Source organism: Colossoma macropomum, unplaced genomic scaffold (genome assembly GCF_904425465.1).
Source record: "Colossoma macropomum unplaced genomic scaffold, Colossoma_macropomum, whole genome shotgun sequence".
Classification (NCBI taxonomy): domain Eukaryota; kingdom Metazoa; phylum Chordata; class Actinopteri; order Characiformes; family Serrasalmidae; genus Colossoma; species Colossoma macropomum.
The window spans coordinates 23,854,654-23,880,406 of NW_023494807.1; the positions used below are offsets into that span (position 1 = coordinate 23,854,654).

Consider the following 25,753-nt stretch of genomic DNA (forward strand, 5'->3'; position numbering starts at 1 on the left):
ACAACCTTATGCCTCACATCATTGCTGTATTCTCTGGTCTTCCTTATAGTGATGCTTTTTCATGATTTTGTTTTGATTTTTGGTGAGATACTTCTAAACAGTGGCAAGCCGTGACTAGGCCTTCTGTTCGGTCCATAAATCTCAACTCAGTCAAATACAAGGAAAAACACCTCTAGAACAACGATCATTTCTGGTAGCATCATTATGCAATTCTAGTAGTTTGTCAGCACTAAGCCAGAGCAATATAACATCAACATTTTTTGGACTTTCTAGATAAAACATTGAGGCTTGAGACTTGTAATTGACATTAACATTTATATATATATATATATATATATAATATATATATATATATTACCCTGTAAAATTACCTCCAAAATTCCAGTTGTTGCATTCACTTTGCCAGGGGAAAGGGTTGTTTGTACTTATTCATAATGTAGCATTTCAAACTAGAAAAATAAAATAAAAAGCCTGTACAGGAACATGATAAATTATGTTTCCTAACTAAATGTACTAAAGACATACCCTTCACCCTTTAGATCCACTCCAGTATTTTTATATTTGAGTATCCTGCACTGACAGCTGACAAACTCTGTTGCTTTTTGGTGGAAAAAGACTGCTGGCCTTAGTGAAAAATGATCCATTTAATTCCAATAAATACAACAAAAAAATCAACATCGATACTCACATGAATTCAAATATCTACAAACAGTAGCACCATGCACGTTCATTAGACAAACCAGTAATGACAACCACAGTTTAGTTAGTCAACCTGGAGCACAAATACAAGACACTTCACTCTCTACAGAAACATAATCAACTTCCCAGTCTGGAAGTTCCTCTTCATTGCTGTTTTGTTCTATTCTGAGCATAACATTTCAGATTTTGGTCTTTTACCTGCTGGTTACAGAATGCATCCAACATAACAGTTTCTGTAAAATGCTGACATCTTCAGGACACTCATGGAACCACAGAAGTGACGTCATTCTAACTCTATGGAAGCCTACTGAACACGTATAGCGGTTAAATCAGAACAGCAGAACATACATTACTGTACAGTCAGTGCTTCTTTGTAATCAGCAATGATTCAGTATAGTCTCTCAGCGTAAGGCTGGTTTGATGTGCTTGTGTCTTGGCAGGTGAAGATGTTGATCGACTGCCTCTCTGAGGTGTGAGCAGTCAGGTGAAAAACCTGAGGAGAAAGGCATCTTTGTGAAGGAGACGCACCGATTATTGGCTCAAATTGGTCCACAGTAAGTTCCCGTAGTCGATCCTCAACTTGGTAATGATGCACTGTGGAAATTAGACTCTGCTTCCATAGCTGCGACTTCAATGAACAAGCTTGATTCAAACACAAGGGGGTTGGAGCAGAATGCCGAAGAGCGATGACTCTGTCTCTGGGCAACCGGTCTGACCTCTTCATCACAAGGCACTGGCAGAATCAGACAGCTGGCTGCTGATTTGCTGAGGAGAAGGAAGAAGTCAGTCTTGACTGGTACGCCTTTTCTCTAGCTTCTGTTTGAGCTCTTCCGTGAAAGCTGCTGATGGGACAGAAAGAGAGGGATACTGGTAAGAGGGTCGAGTGCGTTTTTGTGTATATAGTAATAGAGATTAAAGGAAATCTACACCATTTAACACCATTTTCTCCTTAAGCCAAATGTAGTCAATCAACCAAGACATGTTTTGTCTCTGAAGTTTGCTTCTTTAGTTTTGCCCTGGAGCTAAAAGGCTAATGCAGCAAATAAGTAATAAAATATTTACTTTAGCAATTGGCACTATGCAAATGTCAGGCCTAAACCACCACACAAGTGTCTCAAACAGCATCAAGTTTTCAAGTAATCTCAAATAAAACAAGCTTATGTGCTTCCTAAAACTGTGCGACATCTCTTTGTCTGACACTGCTATCTTGTAAAGGAAAATGTAATTAACACTGATGTTTTTTTGGAGGCTTGCTGACACATCCTGTCTCCACCTATACCCTGCTGCCGGACAGTTACGCTGGAATCAAGCCAGATGTTGTACTCAGAATTTAAATAACAATTGCATATATAAGAATAATTAAATATCATCGCTGTCCAAAGAAAACCATGTGTGAAAATTTCATGATGAAGGGACCAATAAAAATGCTCTAAAATCACTTGAAATAAAATCTCTTAACATTAACTTACATTGAAAGGTAAGAGTGTTTTTGCCTTCTCCTGTAAAGTTACTATTTTTTTCTTTGTACAGCGATGATATACACTATGGGTCAGGACTATACAGCATTCTGAATGGAGATTATCCATTGAAGGGAAAATGTAGTCCAGGACTGGGCTTAATCCATCACTCCACTGCTTGACAGCCCAATGCTAGGCGGCTATATACCCCTTTAGCCAATGCCTGGCTTTGGACATGGTGACCTTAGGCTCATGTGCAGCTGCTCCAGAGTATCCCATTCTATTAGTGAATGCTTTTCTTTGAAGATTATACAGGCTGTGTGTGCACAATTCAATGCTTGTGTCAGTAATGGGTGAACCTTAAAGTAGCAGAATTCATCAATTAAAGTGTCTGGATACTTTTGGACACACAGTACAGCTTAGACTTTGTGTATCATATTCCCTGTACAGGATCAAATTAGTATTTCATAAGCATGTAGGAGGTGAGTGCCAATTTGTTTAAGTTTCTCTTGTATAAATTAGGAAGTTAGAGAAGTTCTGTTGTATTTCTCTTTTACTTGTTTGTTAGGTTACTTCACTTTCTTATTTACCTGTAACTGTATTTGGCCTTACTTGGTCTGAAGCGCCTAAAGCCAGTGTTATATGAGTAGATTCTGGTCAGGAGGCAGTGTGCTCTAATTTTCTGTTTGACCAAGGTTTGTCTGTATGCATGCGTGCATATGCCTCCAGTAGGAAGAAGCAGGGCTGTTATAGTAGAACATATTTATAGGGCCCATATAGGGCTACCCTTTTCTTATATTTTGTCAGTAAGGTGATCTGTTTGTGTAGGCTGTTTTCTACTAAGCCTTTAATACTGATATACATAAATGAGCTCTGTTCTGATTGGCTGACCTGTAGTGGGGCTCATTCGAAAAGCAGTATGGAATGAAACACTTCTTATAACTTCAGGGTAAACTGCTGTAGGCTGTATGTAAACATGTATGTAAACATGTTGGTTTTGTGACATCACAAATACAATTTGTTCAAAATGGGCTGCTTTTGCAGGTGAATTTCCACATATGGATTGAGAAAGAATGTTACATTCTGAAGCTTCAATTATGTAGATAGATAGATACTAGATACTACAACCAGCACTTTTGCTTTAAAAAAGAGACGAAAATTTGTTTTGCCATGATAAGGGCCCTTTAAATAACGTACTAAAAAGTACTGAACTTTTGATAGTTTGTACAACGCTAGTAGGAATTGAGGCTGATATTGAAATTTTGTGTATGTATGTAAAATATGACGGAGATCACCAGCCTCACGTAGCTGGACTGTGAGTCTTCAGGGCTGTGCGTGTGTGTGTGTGTGTGTGTGTGTGTTAAACACTCACTCTGTGTCAGTGGCGATGGAGAGAGCACAAGACGTCTCATTGGGCTGGATGGGGAACCCGGAGGACTTAATGATCTGTGGGAGGGGCTAGGAGATTTAGTCTGTGACCTCAGTGTCCATCTCTCTGGCCCTGCTCAACACATACACATACACACAATTTATTAATCAGCTGTAAATGACAAAGGTTTCAACTCTCAATTCAAATCTAATAATAAAAAAAAAACCCAGAACAAAACACACAAGTACTCAAGTCAGTTCATGACCTATGTACTATCTGTACTTAAATAGAGTAGTAGGCCATAAAACATGAAAAACTGGATCTTGGAATATGATACTAAGGAACCGATGTACTATGGCTGTGTTCAGATGGCGGAGCATATTTCATCCAAAATGGCATTATATTCTACAGCAGGAAGCAGATTCCACAGGCTCTATATTTTTTCCCACCGGAAATTGCAGATTTTTCCACTGCTGATCCTCATTCATCAAATTGAAAAATGTTCAGCTTAAGTAGAAAAGCTCTGCATGTCGTGTCACATTTCATGAGGTAACCAATCAAAAACAAAGGTGGATAAAATTGAACTGGAGAGCAAAAACGGTTGTAAAATTGGACAGTTTTACACATCTTTGTGCTTCATGATAAATATTAATTCACTGTCATATGTACCATCTTCTACATTGTTATCACTGAGGTTAGTAAGAAATAGACAAGTATCCCTCACCGGTGTAGCTTGGTGAGTGGCATTTCTTTGCTTGCTGATTTTGGTGTTCAAGGTTGCTAACTTTGCTAATGTTCACCTGGGCTGATTAAGAAGAATTAAATCTGCTGGACCTTTTTGCCTTAAAAAAGAAACGCTAGTTAAATGCTAATTTCTTTAGTCTGTCCATTTGGTGTGATGTGGTGTTGAACTTCCTGCCCATAACACGGTTCATTAATATCCGCTCTGCAAAACTTCCTTGTGGTTCAGACATAGAATTTTTGCAGAATGCGCCCCACCATCTGAATGCAGCCAAAGCCTTTTGGCGCCGGTTCTAATAGTGAATTGGACCCATTGTGTGTTATATACGAAAATGGCACATGAGCCAAAGCACGCAGTTTATGGGATGTGAGCATGGCATGAGCATGTGTGAGGATCATGCAGAAAATTGATGGTTGCAGCCAAATACATTTCACTCCATCTACTTAAGTTTGAGCAACTTGCAGTGTCCAGTTTTGCATCAATTTTCCTCCACCTTTTAAAATGACATATATTTCAATTATGCTCTCAAAAGTAAAAAAAAGACATTCTTTAACAACAGCAGCAGACAGTAGCAGTTAGACGGAAGCACAAGCCTTGAACACATGCAGAAGAAAGGTTTACCATCAGAAAAACACTGTTTAAAATCTCAGGACCAGATGTATGTGCGAAAATGCAACGCAAAATGTGCCGTGATATAGCCACAGTATGTGCCTGAAGTCTGTGTTATTGTTTCACAAACTCGAGTTTGTGAAACTGTATGTTTGGTTCTAGTGGAAAAGAACTTAAATTTCCTCATAACCGAAGTTTCATTTTCTGTATGGCTCATGCTTGTTGACTGCTCCATCATTTCACTGGCTCTTTTAAACTCTGCCCCTCACGACTGAGCATTAGTGGGTGGAGCTATGCACAGTTTGCGTGATAAGCTGCAGTCTTAGTAAATCAACGCATTCAGAAGCACTGTTCACATTCTGAGCTGAGCCTGTGCTCTTGCGTACAACTGGTCCTGTGTGTTTTTGCATGTATGGGAGTGGTAAAGTGGTCTTTACCTTTTGGGGGCAGTGCGGGTCCTCTGGAGAAAGTGCTTGTAGGTGCGCAGTGTAGAGTTCGCTCTCCGTTCTCATCATTAGAGGAAATATACGCTGATGGAATTACAGGACAGAATTCAGCCAGTGAAAACACAACAACGAGCTGCCAATATTAAATGCACCTGCTGTGGCTGTATGTGTAGTGGATCTGTAAATGTGTGAAGGCAACCTTTACTGAAATTTTCTTCGTATAATATTTGTAAGGTTCATGTTGTAAATGTGTGTTCATTTGACATATTAATATTCTTCTCATAAGCCTGTAAAGTCTGCTAGCTTCTTAGTGAGTTTACAAGATCATAAAATATTAAAGACTAACAAAGAGTGTGAGTAACTTCACCATCCAGCTAAACGGCCAGTTACAAAACATGCAAGTTCACAGCTCAAAAACTACACTGTCTTGAATTACTAGCCAAACGTGATTCAAATGTGATAACAATTCTCATAACAATTAACAATAACAGTTCACTAATGCCAACTGTTACAACAAACATGCATCATCATAAGGAGCTTTTTAAGGAATTAAATATATATTTATTTGTTTTTGTAAGCTTGAATTGAAAATTACATATTTATTTGTGCTAACAGAAAAAGAAAACACTGACTGTTTTAAAACTGTAGCACCAAATGGAACCAACTTAGATTTCACAAACTGCAAACTCTCCACAAGGGGGCACCATTAGCAGTCTTTGATGCTTTATAAGAGCTGTGCTTCACATCAGTGACACTGTGTGTCCTTGTTCATCTTTACAGTGCACAAAAAAGTGCTTAAATTATTTTTAATTTGCACATCAGTAAATGGCTTTTGTAATTTTGTATTTTTGTCTGCTCAAAGGAGATGTTAGAGGCACATTAATTTAATAATATGAATGTATCACTTCTCAAAAATCATTGTGATTTCCGACAGCGCCATTGAACAATGCATTTTGCATCCATATCGTGCAGCCCTAGCAGTGTGTATAACTGTATGTATGTGTGAAAGGTATATCATATGTATATTAATTGTATGTGTATGTATTTATGCATGTGTCAAGCATACTGATATTTTCTTCGTAAGGCTCCTCCAGTAGAAAAGGCTGAAGAGTTCCTGCTGTCTTCTCTACCAGAGCGTTGATGACATCATGCAGGGTTGGACATGGTATCTGTGGAGTGACAGACAGAGAGATTCAGCATTCCCTCCGGTCTTCCACATCTCTCGCTGTCTGTTCATATTTAGCAGTGTAGAAAAGATGAATCCTCACATACCGGGTTTTCTACATCAATGATGTAACCGCCCTGCTGCTTCTGGGTCACCCGGTAGTGTCTGAAGACTGAGCTAGAAGAGGAGACATTCGGTAAAAAACTCAAACAGCAGAACAAAACACAATATTCTAAACCCAACAGCAAAATGTGAGTGAGTGAGTCAGACAGTCAGCGAGTGAGTAATTGAGTGAGCGAGAAACTGAGTGAGGCAAGGAGAGTGAATGAAGGACAGAAAATCAGGCAGAAAGGAACACCCTCAGAGGCAGAAGACTGAGGCATCGAGTGGGTAAAGAAAAGACAGATAAAAATAGAGGACACTTATAAAAGAGAGAGCTGTAAAAATAAAGACAGAAGGACTGTATCCAAATTTAAATAATTATTCAGACATAATCTGATCTAATTATCTGAATATTTTCCACACTATTCTAAGCACATCATGCCCACTTCCAGCTTAAGCAACACGGTCTTGTAGTTTATACCCAAATATAAAACATTTATTAGTTAAACAAATAGAAATCAGCACTGTGGTAAAACCAAAATAGTAACTTAATAATGGCAAAAATGTACCTGATATATATTAACCTTTTTAACTCTGTGGAACCACCTGTGGTTCCAAAATGCACTGTGTCATATTCTTTACTTCATAACTTTATATTTCATAAGCTACATTCAAAAGGTGGGTGTCATATGAGAGCTGTAACTGTCTTCTTTCCAGTCAAATAAATAAACCCTTATAATAAAAGAAGCTGAACAATTTTTTCCTACTGAAAGTCGACCCATTTTTCCACAAATCTGAGCTATAAACTGGATCTCAGGTGGTGCCTCTTCAGTGATATACTCTGTAAAAAATTTTTTTGTAAAATAATACAAAGAGCATCTAAGATTTTTGGCTTTCAGCAGTAAATTGTAAGCATATAGCAATATGTGTATGATCACAAAACACATTTTCTGTTAATTAGAGGGGAGCTTTTACAAAAAAAGCAAAAATTTACATTTATTTCATGGAGTTACTGAATAATTGCCTTAAGATTTGAGCATGTAAATTCAGATGGAAAAACTGAAATATACCCACAAGCATAAGAGGTTAAAGGGGCCCATATCATGGAAAACTTGCTTTTTTTGAAAATAAAAGAGTTTGATGTAGCACATGACCATGGCAAAGTTTCACAACATAACATTCATGCCCCAGTCCATATGGTCCATACACACACACATTAACCTGTAAAATGGCCTGTTTTAAATGAGCTGTTTTTGTGATGTCATAAAAATCAACACATGTATACAGTCATATGCAAAACTCCTGGAAAAAAGTGACGTTTTGTTGATTTTCTAATCAAAATAAGTGAAAATACAGCCCCAACAGGGAACGAGCTCTAATATGACATTTTCCTGGAAATTTTACTGAACAATTTATAATAATTTGCTGAGGCTAACATGTTGGAGGAAAAAAAGAAATATAAGATGTTCCATAATTTTTTTTCACTATGTTAACTTCAGCAAATAAACAGTAATTATTTATTGTACTGTATTAAAATGTGCAGAAGTGTGTTCTCTGTAGAGGATGTGTTAACTTATTTTCACTTAGAAAATCAATAAAACATGCCATTTGCCCACGGACGCCCAAATTTTTGCATACTACTGTATACACCCAAGATACAAAACAGGGCAGCCAGATCGTTTACACATATCACATATTGGCCCTTTAGTGTAATGTCATTTTATTGTGAGCAACTGTGGAACATTTCTATTGGTCCGAAAACTATGAAATGTTCCCACAAGGTAAAATAGTGTCAGAAAATAAAAAGGTTTTGACATAACAATGACAAAGACAAAATCTCTGAGGACCCCTAGTAGACAGTTTCCTCTCGTGTCGTACCCATTGAGGTCTTGGCGTGTGGTGACAGCAAGCGACGTCCCGTCTCTGCCTGGCCTCAGCAGCATGTTCCCACAGTCCGGGTGCCTCTCTAACAGCACTTCTGCTTCTGTACGAGAGACGGGCCTGAAACACCTGCTCACACACAGAGAAACACACATCCATATACACATTAATAAGGCTCCTCTGTTTCACTCAAATATATATACAGGAGTGCTACTTCTCCATCAGTTCCTCTGTCACTCTAATTTGTATATATAGTTAGAACCATTTATATAGGTTTCATGATGTTTAGCTCCACCCACTCACACTGAAGTTATAAGGAGTGTTTTAGCATAGACTGTACATAGCTGTTTATTTACACAGTAACTAAAACAGCCTCTTTAATTCTAAGGGGTAAAGAGAGATTAGAAAATGGTAATGTAAGAATGAATAATATGTGTGTTACATAAAATACATAAATGTTTTTAGTGAACAGAACATTAGTGATGTTTTAATTTTTTATTACCACAAATGTTATTTTTACACATGCAATAATAATAATAATAATAATAATAATAATAATAGCAACTCTCTTTCTTATAGTAATTATGAGATGCTTTCCTAACTGTGAAGCAGATGCAGGTGCCAGTACAGATAGCAAGTGAGTTAAGGCTTAATCTTTGCCAAATACAAGACCATAATAAAAGCGCAGTTCAGTAAATGTTGTGGTAAAAGTCTTCTTTAATTTGAAGAAGTTTTTTTTTTTTGAAACTGGCAGTAAATACGTTTTTACTGTCACTGGAAGCTGTTACTGCAGTAACTCAGTTAACTGTTAAAAGTCTAATCATGACAGTACACAATATTAGTAGTAGTTGCATTAGGCCCACTAGATAGTGACATTTTAGTAATTATCATGTTAAACAAAGGTAACAGAGCTCTAGGAAGTAGTAGTGTGTGATCTGAATGGATCTCTCTGTAGTTTACACTTCACTTTGAAAAAATGATGCGTAAAAAAATGCATCAGGACAGAAAGGCTGGCATTTTAAGGGTTTTAAGACATGCACCTAGAGGAGCCAGTATGGATGGGTTTATAGAATCTGTTCCACCACGCTTCAGAAAATGCTTTCAGTGAGCACTGACCTTAAATAATCTTCCTAAGTAGATGAACACACTCAATACATGTCAGATAAAAAGTGAATCTGTTCACTAATTTTAAACTCTTTATGAGAGATATATCAAAGACATTACTTGATTACACATATTTTAAACATAACTAATGGGTTTCCAGGATTACAGGAACTCAAAAGTTTTTTCCTACTGATCTCAGTCTTCGCAAATATGCAGGGGCCACATATATGGGCACACATGCAAAGATGGAATACTCACGCAGGGATCTCCCCCACTAGAGGCAGAGAGAGGGGAGAGGAGGGCGCTCTGGAGAGCGAGCGTTTTCGTCTCTGCCTCTCTTTCTCCACCACTTCCTTCAGCATGTGCAGCTGCCCTGGTAGCAGGGTCAGAGTTGTGGGCACTGCCAACTACAGACCAGACAAAGAGGATCACTTATTGATTACTCTTATACAGCACCAGTCAAAAGTTTGGATACACTTGCTTCCATTTTCTGTTTCTTAAACACATAACCCAAAGGCTGAGAACTTGACCGTAGTTCTGGGCAGCTTCTGCTTTAGGCTAGAAGGTTGAACTACCCTTTCGTGGACAGAAGTAGGACTGAGGAACAGGGGAAGGTGGTGAGGTGCTAAAATTTTGCAATGGAAAACAGAGCACTGCACAAAATGATATCTTGACAAGTTAAAAAACTAAATCTAAGTCTATATATCTAATGTTCCTCATCTTGAGATTGTTGTAAGAATATTTTAAAATTATTCAGGTTATTTCAAAATTTTTTTAAACATTTTTATCCGGTAATATTGTCTTATACTATTGGCAGACAATTTAGCTTGTTTTAAGCTATAAGGCTTGTAACAAGCAAAATCATCTACTAACAGAATAAGATAATACTGGATATTTACACTAGGTTTAGCTTCAGACGTGGTCCTCCTCCCCAACATTAGTTATTTCATAACTCTATATATACAGAAGGTCAATATTTCTAGTTGTGGCCGTTTCATACAGCCAAATGCAAAAGTTTGGGTGCCACTGGTCAAATGACATCCTGTTGATTTTCTAAGAGAAAATAAATGAACATATCATCTACACAGAACACACTTTTGCACACTTTAATGCATTTTTACTGTTTATTGCTGAATTTAACATATTAGGAAAAAAAAGAAAACACAAAATGTGGCCCCTACAAAAGTTACGCCACGTTTTATGTTTTATTTTTTCCAATATGTGAAGCTCAGCAAATAAATAGAAATTGTGCCATAAAATTTGCAGAAAACGGCCATACTGTACCCTGTAGAAGCTGTTCTTTCATTTATTTTCACTTAGAAAAACAACAAAACGTCATCCGGCCAGGGTTATTCAAAGCTGCATATGCTATTTCTAACAGTGTAACAATTTCAATACAGTGTAACAATTTCAATACAGTATCAAAAAATGATAAAATGCACAAGGACATGCTACCTGAAACAACACTATATTTTTCTGAGCCAAACTGATTTATGTACTGTATAGAGAGATTGTTGTGTAGGACATGTGGATATATTTATTTATTTATTTATTTATTTATTTATTTATTTTAATTTTTACCCGATTTTTCTCCCCAATTTAGTCGTCTCCAATTCCACCCGCTAGTTAGGACTCCCCCAATCACACGATGCTATCAACGCTAGGAGGGTGAAGGCTAACACAGGCTTCCTCCGAGACCTGTGAAACCAACCACCGCTTCTTTTCGAGCTGCCGCTCACGCAACGTCACTGGACAGCCGAACGCGCTCGGAGGAAAGCGCCAACCGCCAGATCTGTTACGTCAGCTAACAGACGCCTGCGCTGACTAGCATCGCGCTGAGTGATGGGGGGAGAAGGAGGGGCCATCCTACCCACCCAGAGAGAGCGAGCCCAATTGTGCTCTCTTGGACTCCCGGCTACGGATGACTGTAGCATCACCAGGGATCGAACTCGCGATCTCCTGATGATAGGGCCAACGCTTAGACGGTTTTTAACGCCTAGAACATCAAAAAGCGAATCTAATTTTGAATTGAAAATCGTATCAAACCTGAAAACGTGTATTGCTACATGCCTAGACATTTCATAGTTTGGACATCTTGACTATTACTCTAAACTTGAGAAATGGTAAAAATAAGCAGACTTTTGACTATGAACATAATCATTCTTTCATATGTGTATTAATTTTACACTGCATTATATAAAGTATGTTGCTATATATAAATATGAATCTCATAAAACCAAGTATGAAATACAGGGCCGTCCAAAAGAATTTGACACAGTTTTTGTTATTTTGGTTACTGTAAACAAAAGAATGACTGTGAACCTTAAGCGTCAGCTATAATGTGACAGCTGGCCCAGCATTATCACTGAAGATATGCCCTCAAATTAAAGCTGACATTCTGCAATTTGACCTCATAACAAACCTCATTTCCAACACAATGTTTTGAAGAACAGAGCCAAAACAACAAAAATTGGGTTACCTACAAACTACACTGTACATAAAAACTACATTTCAACGACTATTAAATCATTAAAATGAGCACAACACCAGTATCAAGATGTTTCCTCAAAATGGTTGTAGGATTTTTAAGTATTTTGAGTAGCAGGGAATAACCAAAGTCAATAAAGTCCGTTTAGACGTTTTAAAGTATAAACCCTTCCACAGTCAACTCTTTATCACCTAAAAAAACCTAAAGTCAACAAAGGCTGTGGACTGAGGTTGTGGGTGCACGTTTGCAGAAGGACAAACACGCAGCACATTCCAAAAGCATTAACATACAGAACAATGCATTAATGGAGGATTAAGAGCTCATGATTAATGTGATTTATGGTGTCCATTGTTTTGCTAAGCTAAAAGAGCTCAGAAAAATACATGAGCTGACCTTGTTTTCTCAAAGCCTGAAGAGTAATATACTTCCTTTAATTTATACTGTTTTACCGCACTGCAAGTTTGCCTGCACTGTTTTCTCTCTTTCTGAGCTAGTAGAATTACTTAGTTCAGTAGATAATGATAAAAAAAATCACTTACATAGAGATACAGAATGGTCCAGATTTGCATATTCACACACTGGAACAAAACCTGATAAAGTGCTATTTTAAAAATGCAAAGCTACAAGATAAAATTGCACTACCCAAGGGTTTTTTTCTGTGCAGGAAAAAACACAAGGGCCATGCTTCTAAACTAAAGTGTACAATCTGGGCGGTATACGCATGTATGTTTGCATGTATATATGTTTGAAGGGTATGTACTGGTCTATGGCTGATGATGCTTTGAATGATTCGAAGCAGAAAAAAAAAGAATAACCGAAGATGAAGATCAAAAACAAACTGAGCTCAGAAGTGAAATAAGTTAAGTACCGACTTAAAAGCTGTCTGGTGACTGGACTGCAAATAAAAACAATCTTAACAATTCTAAAGATTTGTAACTTGATAATCATTAACTGAAGACAGAGTTGAAGAAAAAAATCCAAAATAATATTTCAAATGAAGAGAAAAGCTAGAAAAACCAAACTTCTCTACCTGATCAGGACTGTATGAGCATTTCAGGCTCCATTGTGATTGACAGTGGTCTAATAAAGGCAGTGTAAACAATCCCACATAATTTTTTAAGTTTTATTTTCTAGTAATAGTCAGACTTTGAATTTGTATTAGATACGGAGGAAAAAGTTACAGTCAACCAGGAGGGCCCACTGTCACTGTGACGGTAAGTGTTAATACTAATGTTTATTAATAATAATAATATAATAATAAATAATAATAATAATAAATGTTTATTTATATTGCACATTTCATACATAAAAATGCAGCTCAAAGTGCTTCATAATATAAAGTAAAAACTGTTAATGACTAACACAAGTAGGAACTAAACATCGTTTAGCAATGGCTAAAGTAACGTATTGTGGCTGGGTGGCTATGAGAGGCAAATCAGTTAAGCAATGTTAGTATTTGTCAGCTATAGTAGCGTGCTAACAAACTATACTCAAATAAACTTGAAATAATTGATACTCTGCTCAGCAGAATCATCTGTGTTTATCAGCAGCAAGTATCCAGTCATTTAATATGAAGGGCAGGCAATTTGTAGCTGCGATAATTTAATCTAGCTATGATTTTCTCAACTTTATGCAAATTAATTATGCAGTAACATCTAAATAATTGGCCCAAACAGATTTCTCAGACCAATCGTAGACACGTAGGTCTGAGGTCCCCGGCCTCTAATCTCTGAACCTTTTGTTCTTATTGCCATTTTGTTCCTATTTTCAACAATGTTGCATAAAAAATGGAAGAGAAACTTACAAAAGTGTCAACTTATAACTGTTTATATTAAATATAGAAAAAAACAGTGACACATTATATTAGATATTTTTTATTTTTTCTAGTCAGAAGCTGTATACATTCACAGGTGACAAAAAGGGCTGCTTTGAACACACCCAGAGAAAAAAGGAGCAGCTCTGTAAACAAGCTCCACTTGCATGAAATTGCAGAATTGATCTTTTGTAAAGTAAAAACTGTGTTAGAGTCATTTTATTGCATTTGAACAGTGTTTTTAAAACTCTAGATAGTTCAATAATAAAGAGGCACAACTAAAGAGACTGGTTTGTGTGGGGCGGGGCTGTAGCAAGGAGCCACTGATGAAAAATGTGCTCTTATTCTGACTGAATAGATGGATTACTTGTCATCAGCGTCCTGTCCACCCCAATTTCAACAGACAAAACGCAAATGGCAAAAATCTCTCAATTTAAATTAATAATATTGTTCCATCAAGAGTACATTCACATGCCCTATAGCATAAACTGATTAACAAAGTAAACTGACATCCCCTTTAAGCTCATATCAAAATACGCTGTACTCACATCTACTACAGAATAGAGGAATCCTTTCCACAACTCACGTGCCTCCAGGTTGGGAGCCTAAAAAAAAGACAAGAACAGTGAAATACCATATTCCTGACTGCTGTCAACCTCTAAATGTTTATAATGGAATTAAGATTATTGTCACTAAACCTTAAAGGCAGATTATGCTTTTTAACATGATTCTCTACCACTAAAGACAAATGTAGTCAACATTCATCTGGCTGTATGAAACTGGGAAATGATCTAGTGCTAAATTAGCAGTCATTTGACGTGTTAGCCTGGAATAGTCTCAGAAACTTGAGTTTAGTAAAGTTTATTGCCTTAGCAGTTATATGACTCTGGGATTTATGAGATGGAGGTGAATGATAAGGCAGCAAATCAGCCTACACAGAATTTAAGATCACTCCCCATTCCAGCAACGTTATATGACCTTTAATTCAGTGCCAGGTTATTTTCCAGTTACTGGAAGCATATTATATTACATAGTTTCATTGTTTTATGTGTCAAGGCCTACTGGAGAAAAACAGCAGCAGACTTGCACTTTACAAAATAATGTTTTACCATCATCACTATTTTAGCACATATTGTAGTACAGCTGTAATTAGAACACATTTGTTTTAAGTTCAATGGTGATGATGTATTTCTGAGTGAAAGAAGGTATCAGGGAGGGTCTTTAAACTAGCTTATTCTTTTTTTCTCGATGGTAGGTGGGGGTGATGAGAGGCTGTGGTGTAACACCATATTATTTGTTAATATTAATGATGTAATCAAAACTCAGAAAACATTTTATGGGTGGACAAAAGTCATTGCATTTTGATGGATGACAGGAAAACAAGAATTTAGACCTTAAAATGATATGATATGATATGTAATGATATGATATGATATGAATCGTGCATAATATGACCAGGGACATAAACTAACAATGTAAAAAAGGTCCATTTTGATTTCAGCTTGACTTTAAAGCCTTAACACGCTGCCTGTGTTCAGTAAGATAACATGCTGTTTGTGTTAAAAATAACACAAAGTGTGTCATCCTTAAAGTATATAAATTTATAATTTAAACCATAAGAAGATGAATTACACATTGTTAAATATATATGTAATTTGTATAAAATAAATACATAAACATACATAAAGTACTGAAAATGCCACAGGAGCATCCCTTAACCTTTCCACTTATTAAGAATGCATGATCTATGAATCTATGAATATGCATGATTATGCAAATTGCAAATGCCCCCTTGCCTCCTGGTTTCCAAACCCTGGCCCTTCCTTCACTACCCTGCATGTCTGTGTTTTCAAAGGAAAAGTGTCAACACAAATATCAATCAATACGTACATTAGCTTGTTTTAAAATGTATAAACACTGGAAAATCTTGTCATAAATTTAGTGATATTTTCTTTGTATATTCACATTTTCTACACATCAAGGCAACAATGATGCATTTGGTCAGTGTATTTTTGTGAAATTAAAGAGTCATCCACAGGAGTTAACCATTCAAAAAACATCTTTTTGAGTGACCATTAACCGAACACACCGATGTGATATAAAATAACATACTTATTTTTAAAACATTTGCTTTTAAAAGGTGTAACTAAATAAAAGGATGACTTAAACTGATGAATTAAACTGATGAAGAGGCCATTTTGTAATGTCAGTGCTCTAAACCGCTTCCCCAAGCAGATGAATCTGATGATTGTGAGCTCAACCAGGAGTGACCACAGTGTCCGAGATGGTAAATGTTAGCTATTAGTGACTAACACAAGTAGGAACCAAATATCATTATCACTGGCTAAAGTATAGTATTGTGACTACATGGTTATGATAGGCAAATCAGTTAGCATTTGTTCTTAGTGGCATTTCGTTCTTATTCACAACAATTTTGCACAAAATAGGAAGAGAAACCAATAAATTGTTAACCTATAACTGATTTATATTATATGGAGGCAGGACTCGGGGTTGCAGCAGCCATATGGTTTCCTCCCGCAGTCCAAAGACATGTAGTCAGGCCAAATGAACACGCTAAATTGCCCCTAGGTGTGAGTGTGTGTGTGATTGTATACGTTTGTCTTTCTGCCCTGCGATGGACTGGCGACCTGTCCAGGGTGTATCCTGCCTTCCGCCCAGAAGGATAAGTGGTTTAGAAAATGTATGCGTGTGTGTGTGTATTCCACATTTGTGGTAAAGTTTCCTGCTGAGCTGAGCTAAACCTTAGCACAGCAAAGTAAGTTTGCGTTTTCATTTATATTTTTTAGACTATACTAGGACATTAGTTAGAACAAATTAAGACATTTTCAGCAAAGATGGTAAAATGTTACTTCAATAAAATTAACACAAAATGTTGTGGCTCCCAAAGTGGTTTGATTTTTGTTGAAAGAACAAAATCGCTCTTCTTAACATGTGGGTTGCCGACCCCTGTGTTATCCTCATGACACCAGTACAGCCTCTACCATGGTACCAGTTTAGCCTCTAAAATGTACAGTTGGTAATTGCCAGCTCTGTAGTCTTTGGGATAACAGATCTACAAGCACAGAGCTTTCTACACAGAAGTGCAGACTGTATGACATCATCAGTGAGACTTTGTTCATTAATAAAACGTATAACAATGAACCCCTTTTGATGTCTGTTTCCCAGTTGTTGGTTCGCTTGATCTCTAGCTTTGCTTTTAATGGACAACTACACCCTGTTGATACTGTATGAATCAATCTACAAAGACTCGAGCAGCTTTTCTGTGATTAGTGCTGAAAGTTGCTCACTGTGAGTTTGATCTCTCCATCTTTCATGCGCAGGTTCAGTCTGGCCGCCTCCAGATTCCTGTCTCGACTGCAGTCATCAATCAGAGACACAAACCCACTCAGATCCAGCTTCTCCACATACTGTGCAGGGGGAGACAAACACATCACTTTTAAGTACTGTACTGTAACAGAAGGGTGGGTTGCACCAACATGAATAAAACTAAACAGAGTTCAGAGCTGCAGAATTGTTCATACATTTTTCGCGTAGATAACTGTAGTCCTACACTGCCCTCCTCAACATTTCTGTTGGTTTCTGTACCAAAAACATAATTATTAAAAATCATAATTCAATTTTAAATTACCAATTTCCAACATCTCTTTATCTCTTAGAATTGCCTGTTTTAATTACTGTGCCTTTAAGACTGATATGTAAATGATCTCCACTCCGATTGGCTGCCCTGTATTGTGCCTCTGTCAATTACTCTTCAGTGTGAATGGGCAGGGCTAAATGACTGTAGGCTGAATAGGCAGATACATTGTATGTATCACATGTCACAAAAGTCAATGCATTTACATCACAGAAAGAGTGAATATGAAATGGGGTGTTTTGCAGCTTAGTTTCCATATCGCTGTTGTCGGAAGAAAACCTTGTACCTCAAAACGGTAACTTTACAGTAGAAGGAAAAAACATACTTTACTTTTAATGTAAGTAAATGGAACCAGACTTTTTTCCAAGTCATTTTGGGTCATTTCTTTTAGTCCATTCATCATGGAAATTTACATACAATGTAAAGGGTAACAGGTATTTTATGTCAAAAACGGAATTACAAGGTTTTCTTCCGACAACAGCGATATACTGACTGTATGGACTGTGGAGTCAACAGTATGTTTTGAAAATGTAGCTACATGAAACAATTCAGTTTTCCATGATATGGGCCCTTTAATCTCTGATTAAAACGATGACCTGTCATTAATTTTAATTGTCCTCCATGATGGATTTGCCAGTGTAAATAAAGAGCAACAATACTATTCTCTACATTAATCAATATCTATACTTTTTTGTCCCTTGTAAGTGAAAGCTATCATTTGAAACCATCAAGAGCTGTTTAGCTAGCCCTGAGAAGACTGCTTAAAATTGGTAATATGTATGAAATATTTTAAATGCAAGCAATGATTTAAGATTTTAATTTTAAATGCATAAACTTCATATATACCTCGTCACTGTCGGAACAAAACCTTATATCTCATATTTTGTCTTCTTTTTTTTTTAAACTCAAAATTGCCAGCTGGCATTTACACCGTCAAATTTTCATGACACAAGGACCAATAGAATGGTCCAAAATAACCCCCACAATTTAATCCCATTAATTTACACTGAAAGTTTTTTCCTTCTCCTGTAAAGTTACTTTGTCAGAGATACAAGGCTTTATTCCAACAGTAGACTGCGTACTTCAAAAGGGTGAAAACAGAAGAAAAGAAAGTTCACGCTTAGTTTCACTTTTATAAGATAAGATAAGCCGTAAGGACACTTCCTAAATCTCTTTTAATCTAATCTCGCCCAACGCAGTGATAGTGGCCTGAATGACTTCATGCTGTTTACCAGAAATAAAATAAACAATCTGTACTTTTATGCAACATCTTGATCCACTCTGTCGTCTTCCTGGTATCCAAGTAAACTACTTTCACCTTACAGTTCTACAAAAGCTCTGTTAAATCCACTGCAGTGCTTACATGTGTGTCCTTGGCATTGTTGAAGAAATATAACGTGTTGCCACACAAGCATGTCCACAGACGCCGTGAAACCTGTGAAAGAAAAAGAAAGACTTCTGTTTAGAAACCATTCTCTGTTTATATACAGGGTCAGAGACCACATAAGCAAAACATTTTGATAGAATTTGAGGCGTGTGAGATGATTAAAGTATGCAATTTGTATGATGATAATTAGTGCTCATAAACTTCCATTATTTGTTAATGTTAGTTTCATTAGCCTTTGTGCTCCAGTGCAAAATTTATGAAGCAAACTTCAGACACCAAACACTTGGTTGACTGTCTTCATCTGGGGTACGGGAAAGACAGAGTAAAGAAGATTTTTTGCTGAACTACCACCTTTAAAACTAGCTTTAATAAGAGGCCTAGATAAGTTGCAAAATCCATTCATTTAATTCAAATTTTTTTATTGAAGAAGCTGCATGTATTATTATGGTTGCGCACTGCAAAGCTCTTTTTTCTATCACTCTTCTTCTCTTTTATTCTTATTTTCTGTCTGATTTTTGCTGCATAACTCTTCCCGCAGTTTTCAAGATATCAACACCGTTCCAACTCCAGGTCATCCAGTCTCATTGTGTTATTCGGGCTTGTATACAGCTTTGTAATCGGATGCACAGATTTCGTGCAATCTTCGTTAAATTCCTAAGTTTTTTCATAGGAATGAATAGGGTGAAAAATTGCATGACCATATACTGTACCGCTGCTTGACCGAAAGACACTGTTCCATATACACTATTTCAGGGCAGGCACAAATTCAATGTTGTTCTGATCCGCACTCATCTGTTTGACATTTTTTTCCATCCCTCGTTTCTCCCATAGAGTCCCATTCATTTTCACCACACCACAAACTCTATTACTTCTTTGCCCTACAGCCACCAAACTACATGTGCTCACTAAGGGTAGGACCTCAAACTCTACTGCACAGCCATGCCGACCCACACTCCTCTATGTGTCATTTTTTCATTCCTTGATTTCCATTTATTTACGCCCAAACCCCAGCCCTGTATTTCCTCTAAGCTCTAATCCACAGCCACACTGACCCGTACTCCTCTATGTGTTGTTTTTTCATCCCTCAATTCTCTCATAGACTCCCACTCATTTTCACCCACAAACAAGACATATACTTTCCTTTTTCTGGCAGCCACTCAAATACATGTACCCACTCAGGGCAGGTCCCCGAGCTCTAATCCACAGCTATATTGACCTATACTCCTCTATGTGTCGTTTTTTCATCCCTTGTTCCTCACATAGACTCCCATTCATCTTCAACAACACGTAGCTAACACTTGCCAACTCCCCACGAACAACTAAATAAACACCCCATACACCATGGCAACTGCCTAGCAACAATTTAGCAACCGCAAGGGATACCATAGCAACTGCCTAGCAACAACCTAGAAGGAAGTGAGAACCATTTAAGCTGAGCAACCATTTGGCGTTTCCTTCAGGAAATACACGTTTCTAGTTTTTAAAAATTTTTTAAGTATAGAATACATAGATTTGGATATTTTTCATGTACATATCTGCCAACACAGATGCAAACATTTAAGAAGTTTTATTATATTTTTATATATAATTGTGGAATGCATTGAATTGCTTAAAAAATGAAACAATGCAACCATACAGGAATCGTGGGCCAATGCAGATATACAGTATTTTTATGTACATATTTGCCAATGCCAATACATTAACACTTACAACAACTTCATCAACTTATATATCTCTGCTGTCAGAACAAAACCTCATATGTCCAAAATGTTAACTTTACAGGAGAAGGAAAAACATTCTTAATTTTGAATGAAAGTTAAGGAAACTAGATTTTCTTCAAAGCATCTTTGGAGCATTTCTGTTGGTCTGTTCATCAAGAAATTTTGGAACACTGTAAAAGTCAGCTGGCATTTTCAAAAGTACAAATCGACAAAAATGGAGATATGAGGTTTGGTTCCGACAGCAGATCGTGGAATCACATCTTCAAAAGTTACTCAAAAGTTATTCAAGAACATTCTTTGAAGCATTTAGAAGCTTTCAGGCATAGGAAGATGTCATCATGTGTTCACCAACACCAATTTGGGTCTGTTTTTGTTGTAGCACCATTTTAAAAATCAACTGTAGGGAAGGGCAATGCAGCACAAATACAATATCACGATTCTCAGAGACATTTTTACAATACTCTATACGTATCACAATATTTAGCTTTTCTGAAAGTTTGATAAGTTGGAACAGACAGAAATACAACAACAGTTATACATTTTAAAAAAAAGTGTGCAATTTGTATTCATCCCTTTTTAATGAAACATGCAATAGGTCAGTGTGCTTTAAGTACTAATAATACAAAATATGGTGTCTGCTGTCAAAATAGTTTTATAAATTTAGAAAGTGTTCTTAAAGATTTTTTTGTTAAAAGTAAAAAAGTAGCATTACTGAGTCAGGCACAAAGACGCTAAAATATGCCATGCTGCTGTGTGTCGCCTTGTAAAGCCTGAAGTAAAAAGTCAGAGGTGTCGTGTCGGATGTCGTGAGAGTTTTTCAGACCATATGTGTTTACAAATTAGCATCACAAGTAGAGGCTCAAAAAGAAGGTCCGGCTCGACGTTCAGATCTTAAATGCAAAAACATTATTGTACTGATGAAAATATGATAACAAGAGCAGATAATTCTCTTATGTCCTCGGAAGACACGTCCTTCATCAAGTTTTAACACCATTTTCTTTGAATATTCTTTCAATGAGTTCGCAATCATCAGATTCATCCACTCGGGTAGGGGTTATGTTTTCGGCTGTTCATTTTTGTGCAATACCAATGCTTCGTAAGCCTGCAGCCCAAAATTAATTTCATCTTAAGTCCTGGGTCATTGGTTTTTTTTTTATCCATTAACCTTTATGGCTATTTGAATATCAAAATTAGTTGCAATGCATATCCCTGATTGCCCATCCCCACCCTACACAATCTGTGGTTGCCTATCTTGCATGTCAGTCAAACGGCCCATTCCTGTTAAAGTAGGTAAAGTGGTTGCGGTTCTTGGCCAGAGTAAGCTATGGAACACACCAGACTCTCTGATGATAAGAAGTCTGGCTTGTAAGACTACCTCCTGTTTAATTCTCCATGTGGTCCTTTTAGAATAATCGCACTGAACACTGAACCCCAACACACTATCTGCATTTAGAGCGTTCATCAGTTTCATCACCATCGTCTCATCATCTGCCAAGCCCCTGATACACACACACACACACACACACACACACACACACACACACACACACATACCCCCTTAATCTGGCTTGCTCGTCTCCTGATTGTGAGGCGAAAGGGCTGTAATTTCTGCACTCTCCTAATTCTCTACAGCCTGTCTTGCCAAATCCGCAGCTCAATGGCAGCTTGCTGCCCCCAAGGGCACACACACACACATACACACACACAGCGCACAGCTGTCCCAAATCCACACACCCCCTCCACTCATACATACAAACATCCACACGCGCATACAGCCCCTCTGCACCTGAACCTCAGTCCCCTCGGAATATCAATTTTACGTCCGTCTCTCTTTGTTCTGCATTTTCCCCCCATTACAGTTTACTTAAGAGCCAGCTGATGCCAAACACTTAATCATAAATCATGTCACACGTCTCCAGATGCAGCTTTGACCTGCAGTCTGCAGGGTAAGGATGAGCATTCTGACTAATTTTGATACTCGAGCACCCGTAAAGGGTAAATGAACGGATAATCAGTTAACCATGGGGAAAGAAAAAAGAACAGCAATGAAAACAGCTGAAATTAATGTAGGACTAGGCTTACCCTTTTTCGGTGACGAGTGTGTGAATTATCCTACCAAGTCGAAATGTCCTAACACAGAGCAGATTTATATATAGCACCCTACATAAAAGTGTATTTAGGATATTTTGACAGCCTAAATCAGTTTATCAGAAAAAAATACCAGCACTGAAAGTACAGGTAGGATATTTTGATGGCCTAAATCACTGTGACAGAAAATTTTGCCAGTGAGGCTGCACGATGAATCGTATTTTATTTTTATCGTGTCCACAATAATTGCGCTATTTGCTTAAATATATTTGTGTTTATATCAGAAAAAAAATGTTTGTACTTGTATCATATCCAATCAGATGCACACTATTTTATTAACGCTTCTCACGTCATCATCATGATATCCGACAGCTTTATTGAACATCTTTATTGAAATCGGCTGGTTTTTGTGTCAGATGAGCAACATAATAGGGGCTGCCTCAGTTTAGCTAATGGGATAAAACTACAGCTAAACGGTGACACTGGATCCTGATGAGAATTTATTGTCTTATTACATGTGGTCTTTTTGACCTAAGTGGATGGATGCTGTGTAAACTTATTAGTCTGTCAGAGAAATATACTTTCACTGTTTCTGGACCTAACTAGCATCAACTAAAGTAACTTATTTAGCCCTGATAGCAATAGCCACGTCCTTGGCAACATGCTCACATTCAGGCACTCTTGTTTCTGATAAGTATAACATAACATACTCACAAATTCGAGCAAACTCGCCACATTTTACAGCACTGCTGAAACATGAATGTGAATTGTTTGCCTCTGTTTTCTCAGTCTTCATGATGAAACAAAGAATAACCGAGTAGGGATTTCAAATACTAGGACCTCGAACACTTAACCGAGTACTCGACTACCCTTGCACATTACTAGCCATCATTCCAGTGACGCTGCTGTCACCAAATTTCAGGAGTGAAGAAACAAACCCTGTTACAGAACTATGAAAGCAGATTGTGTCACTTTGCAGCTGGCAAGATCAAATTCCCCATGGAGCAGCTCCAAGAAATCACATTACACACCAAATGAGTCATCCATAAATAAATGTGACAAAACCAGCGCAAAATATCTTGTGCACTGCTTCGATCATGAGACACAGGGACATTCATGGCCTGTAGAGGTGTTAATTAGTATTAGACTGATTTATCTCTATAGTGTGTGTGTCTGGTAATGCTGTGTGTGTCTGGTAGTACTATAGTCTACACTGGTATAACGTGGCACTAAAATACCGTGATACTGCCTTTCAGTTACAGCGATAGACATAAATGACAATATCTATGACATAATGCCCATAACTTAGCAGTTTAAGTCTTGCCAAGCAGATTGTTTTTAGCTTTTTAATTCAATTTTGTGTGTTTTACTTATTGTATTCAGGTTCTGACAGTTAACTGCAGTGAATGGCATTCACTGAATGAATAATTAAATCAGTAAAATCATTCAAAAGTAATTAAATCATAGGTTTAATTTTTGGAATTGTACTTTCTGTCTGGTTAACATTTATAATACTGTGCAATAATAAAGATCCCTTTGAACAGAGCAAAACAGTCATATAAAACGAGCTATTTGGGGTTTGACACTCTTAGCAGAGCAAGTTCATGAACATTATGTAATACAGACCGTGATATTCTTGGATACCATGATCTTTTTGGTTTCATTATTATCCTCCAGCACTAGTTTCTGGTCATACATTTATCTCCTTGTTTGGACCACATAAAACTAGAGGATATAAAATATTAATGTTTTGACGCCATGGGAATATTTGTGTGGAAGCCCATTTCCACCAGGTAAAGCAGAAAAAAAGTTTTTTCCTCCGTCCTTCCTGGTTTGTCAAAAATGTTGACATTATAAAGAAAATGACTTGTTTTCTCAAAGTTTTGACTTACTATGTTAAAATACAGTCTTATTTTCTCAAATTAATGAGTTATTCCTTACTTACTTTCTTGAAATCACTTCATCTTGAAATCTTTGAGTACTTTTCTTGAAACTCATTATTTTGACATAGGAAGTCACAATTTCAAAAAAAGGTCATTATTTCCAAACAAGTCATAATTTTGAGAAAATAAGCCATTTCGACATTGAATCTCAAGAACAAAAGTCAGATACTAAGATACTTGAGATACTAAGTCAAATTTTGCAAGCATTTGGATACGGTAAGTCAAAATTTCCAGAAAATAAGTCAATGCTTAGAGATACTAAGTCAAAGTTTTGACATACTGCTGCCATACAGAAGGAGAAAAAGAAGTAGGCCTTCTCTTCTACCTGGCAGGAATGGTCTTCCATATTTTTGGCCAGTTCCCATGAGGAAACATGTCTTTTTATTAACATTATCTTTTGTTTGAATAAGTGAAAGAGCCAAAAGATTTGCCTTTTGGTTCCTGAGGTAAAGTTAAGGTTGTATTAGGGGTACCACAGCAGCATTTAGCTACAATAACAGAGAAATAAGTGGAAATAAAAACAGGAATATAAACTTGTGTGAATAGCTGTGTAATCTGCAGTAAGGTGTGTCCATCCATCCAGCTCCCCTGACTGCGAGAATCAAGCTCACTGCAACTTGTATAAAGACAATATGACACAGCTGGTTAGTCGGCACTGTTACACTAGCATTGTCATGACCTAATAAGCCTTAACTTGAGCAAGAACGAGCACCAAAATAAGTTTCCAGCTGCTTCAAACGATTCCAGTCGTCTCGTATTTTGGTCAGCGGTCCTGAAGTGTTAAGTTTAGCCGCCCTACACCGACGAAGGAGCCGCTAGCCAGCTGTCATTCTCCGCTTCGCCTCGCCCATCCACACAATACACGGGAACACATACATGTGCAATGGAAGCGACATGCCGGTGAGCACAGGCTAGTCTGAGGAGACAAAAAATATGGCTCCACTACCTTTTCCTTGGGTCCCCGTTTCTCGAGATATCCCTCGTAGTAGCAGGGCGGTAGCTGTGCTCGAGTCCCGCCGGGTCGAGGCATGACCGGTGCCGTCGCCATAAGCCTGGCCAGCTCGGTGGGTCGCCACTGCTGGAC

The 25,753-nt window shown here is 37.5% G+C and overlaps 1 protein-coding gene across 2 annotated transcripts; it reads right to left on the reverse strand.

Annotated features, from left to right (window-relative positions):
• stap2a (signal transducing adaptor family member 2a) lies at positions 1 to 25,753 on the reverse strand. Of its 2 annotated transcripts, none has more exons than XM_036556743.1 (11): positions 25,616 to 25,753; positions 18,894 to 18,965; positions 17,184 to 17,303; positions 14,424 to 14,480; positions 9,833 to 9,981; positions 8,468 to 8,599; positions 6,595 to 6,664; positions 6,389 to 6,491; positions 5,314 to 5,406; positions 3,529 to 3,657; positions 1 to 1,538 (listed from the first exon to the last, which is right to left on the reverse strand). In XM_036556743.1, the coding sequence occupies exons 1-11, from the start codon at positions 25,715 to 25,717 to the stop codon at positions 1,483 to 1,485; spliced, it is 1,083 nt and encodes a 360-aa protein (XP_036412636.1). In that variant the 5' UTR covers positions 25,718 to 25,753; the 3' UTR covers positions 1 to 1,482. The 2 variants fall into 2 exon arrangements, with proteins under 2 accessions (XP_036412636.1, XP_036412635.1); XM_036556742.1 differs by having other exon boundaries at positions 1 to 1,541.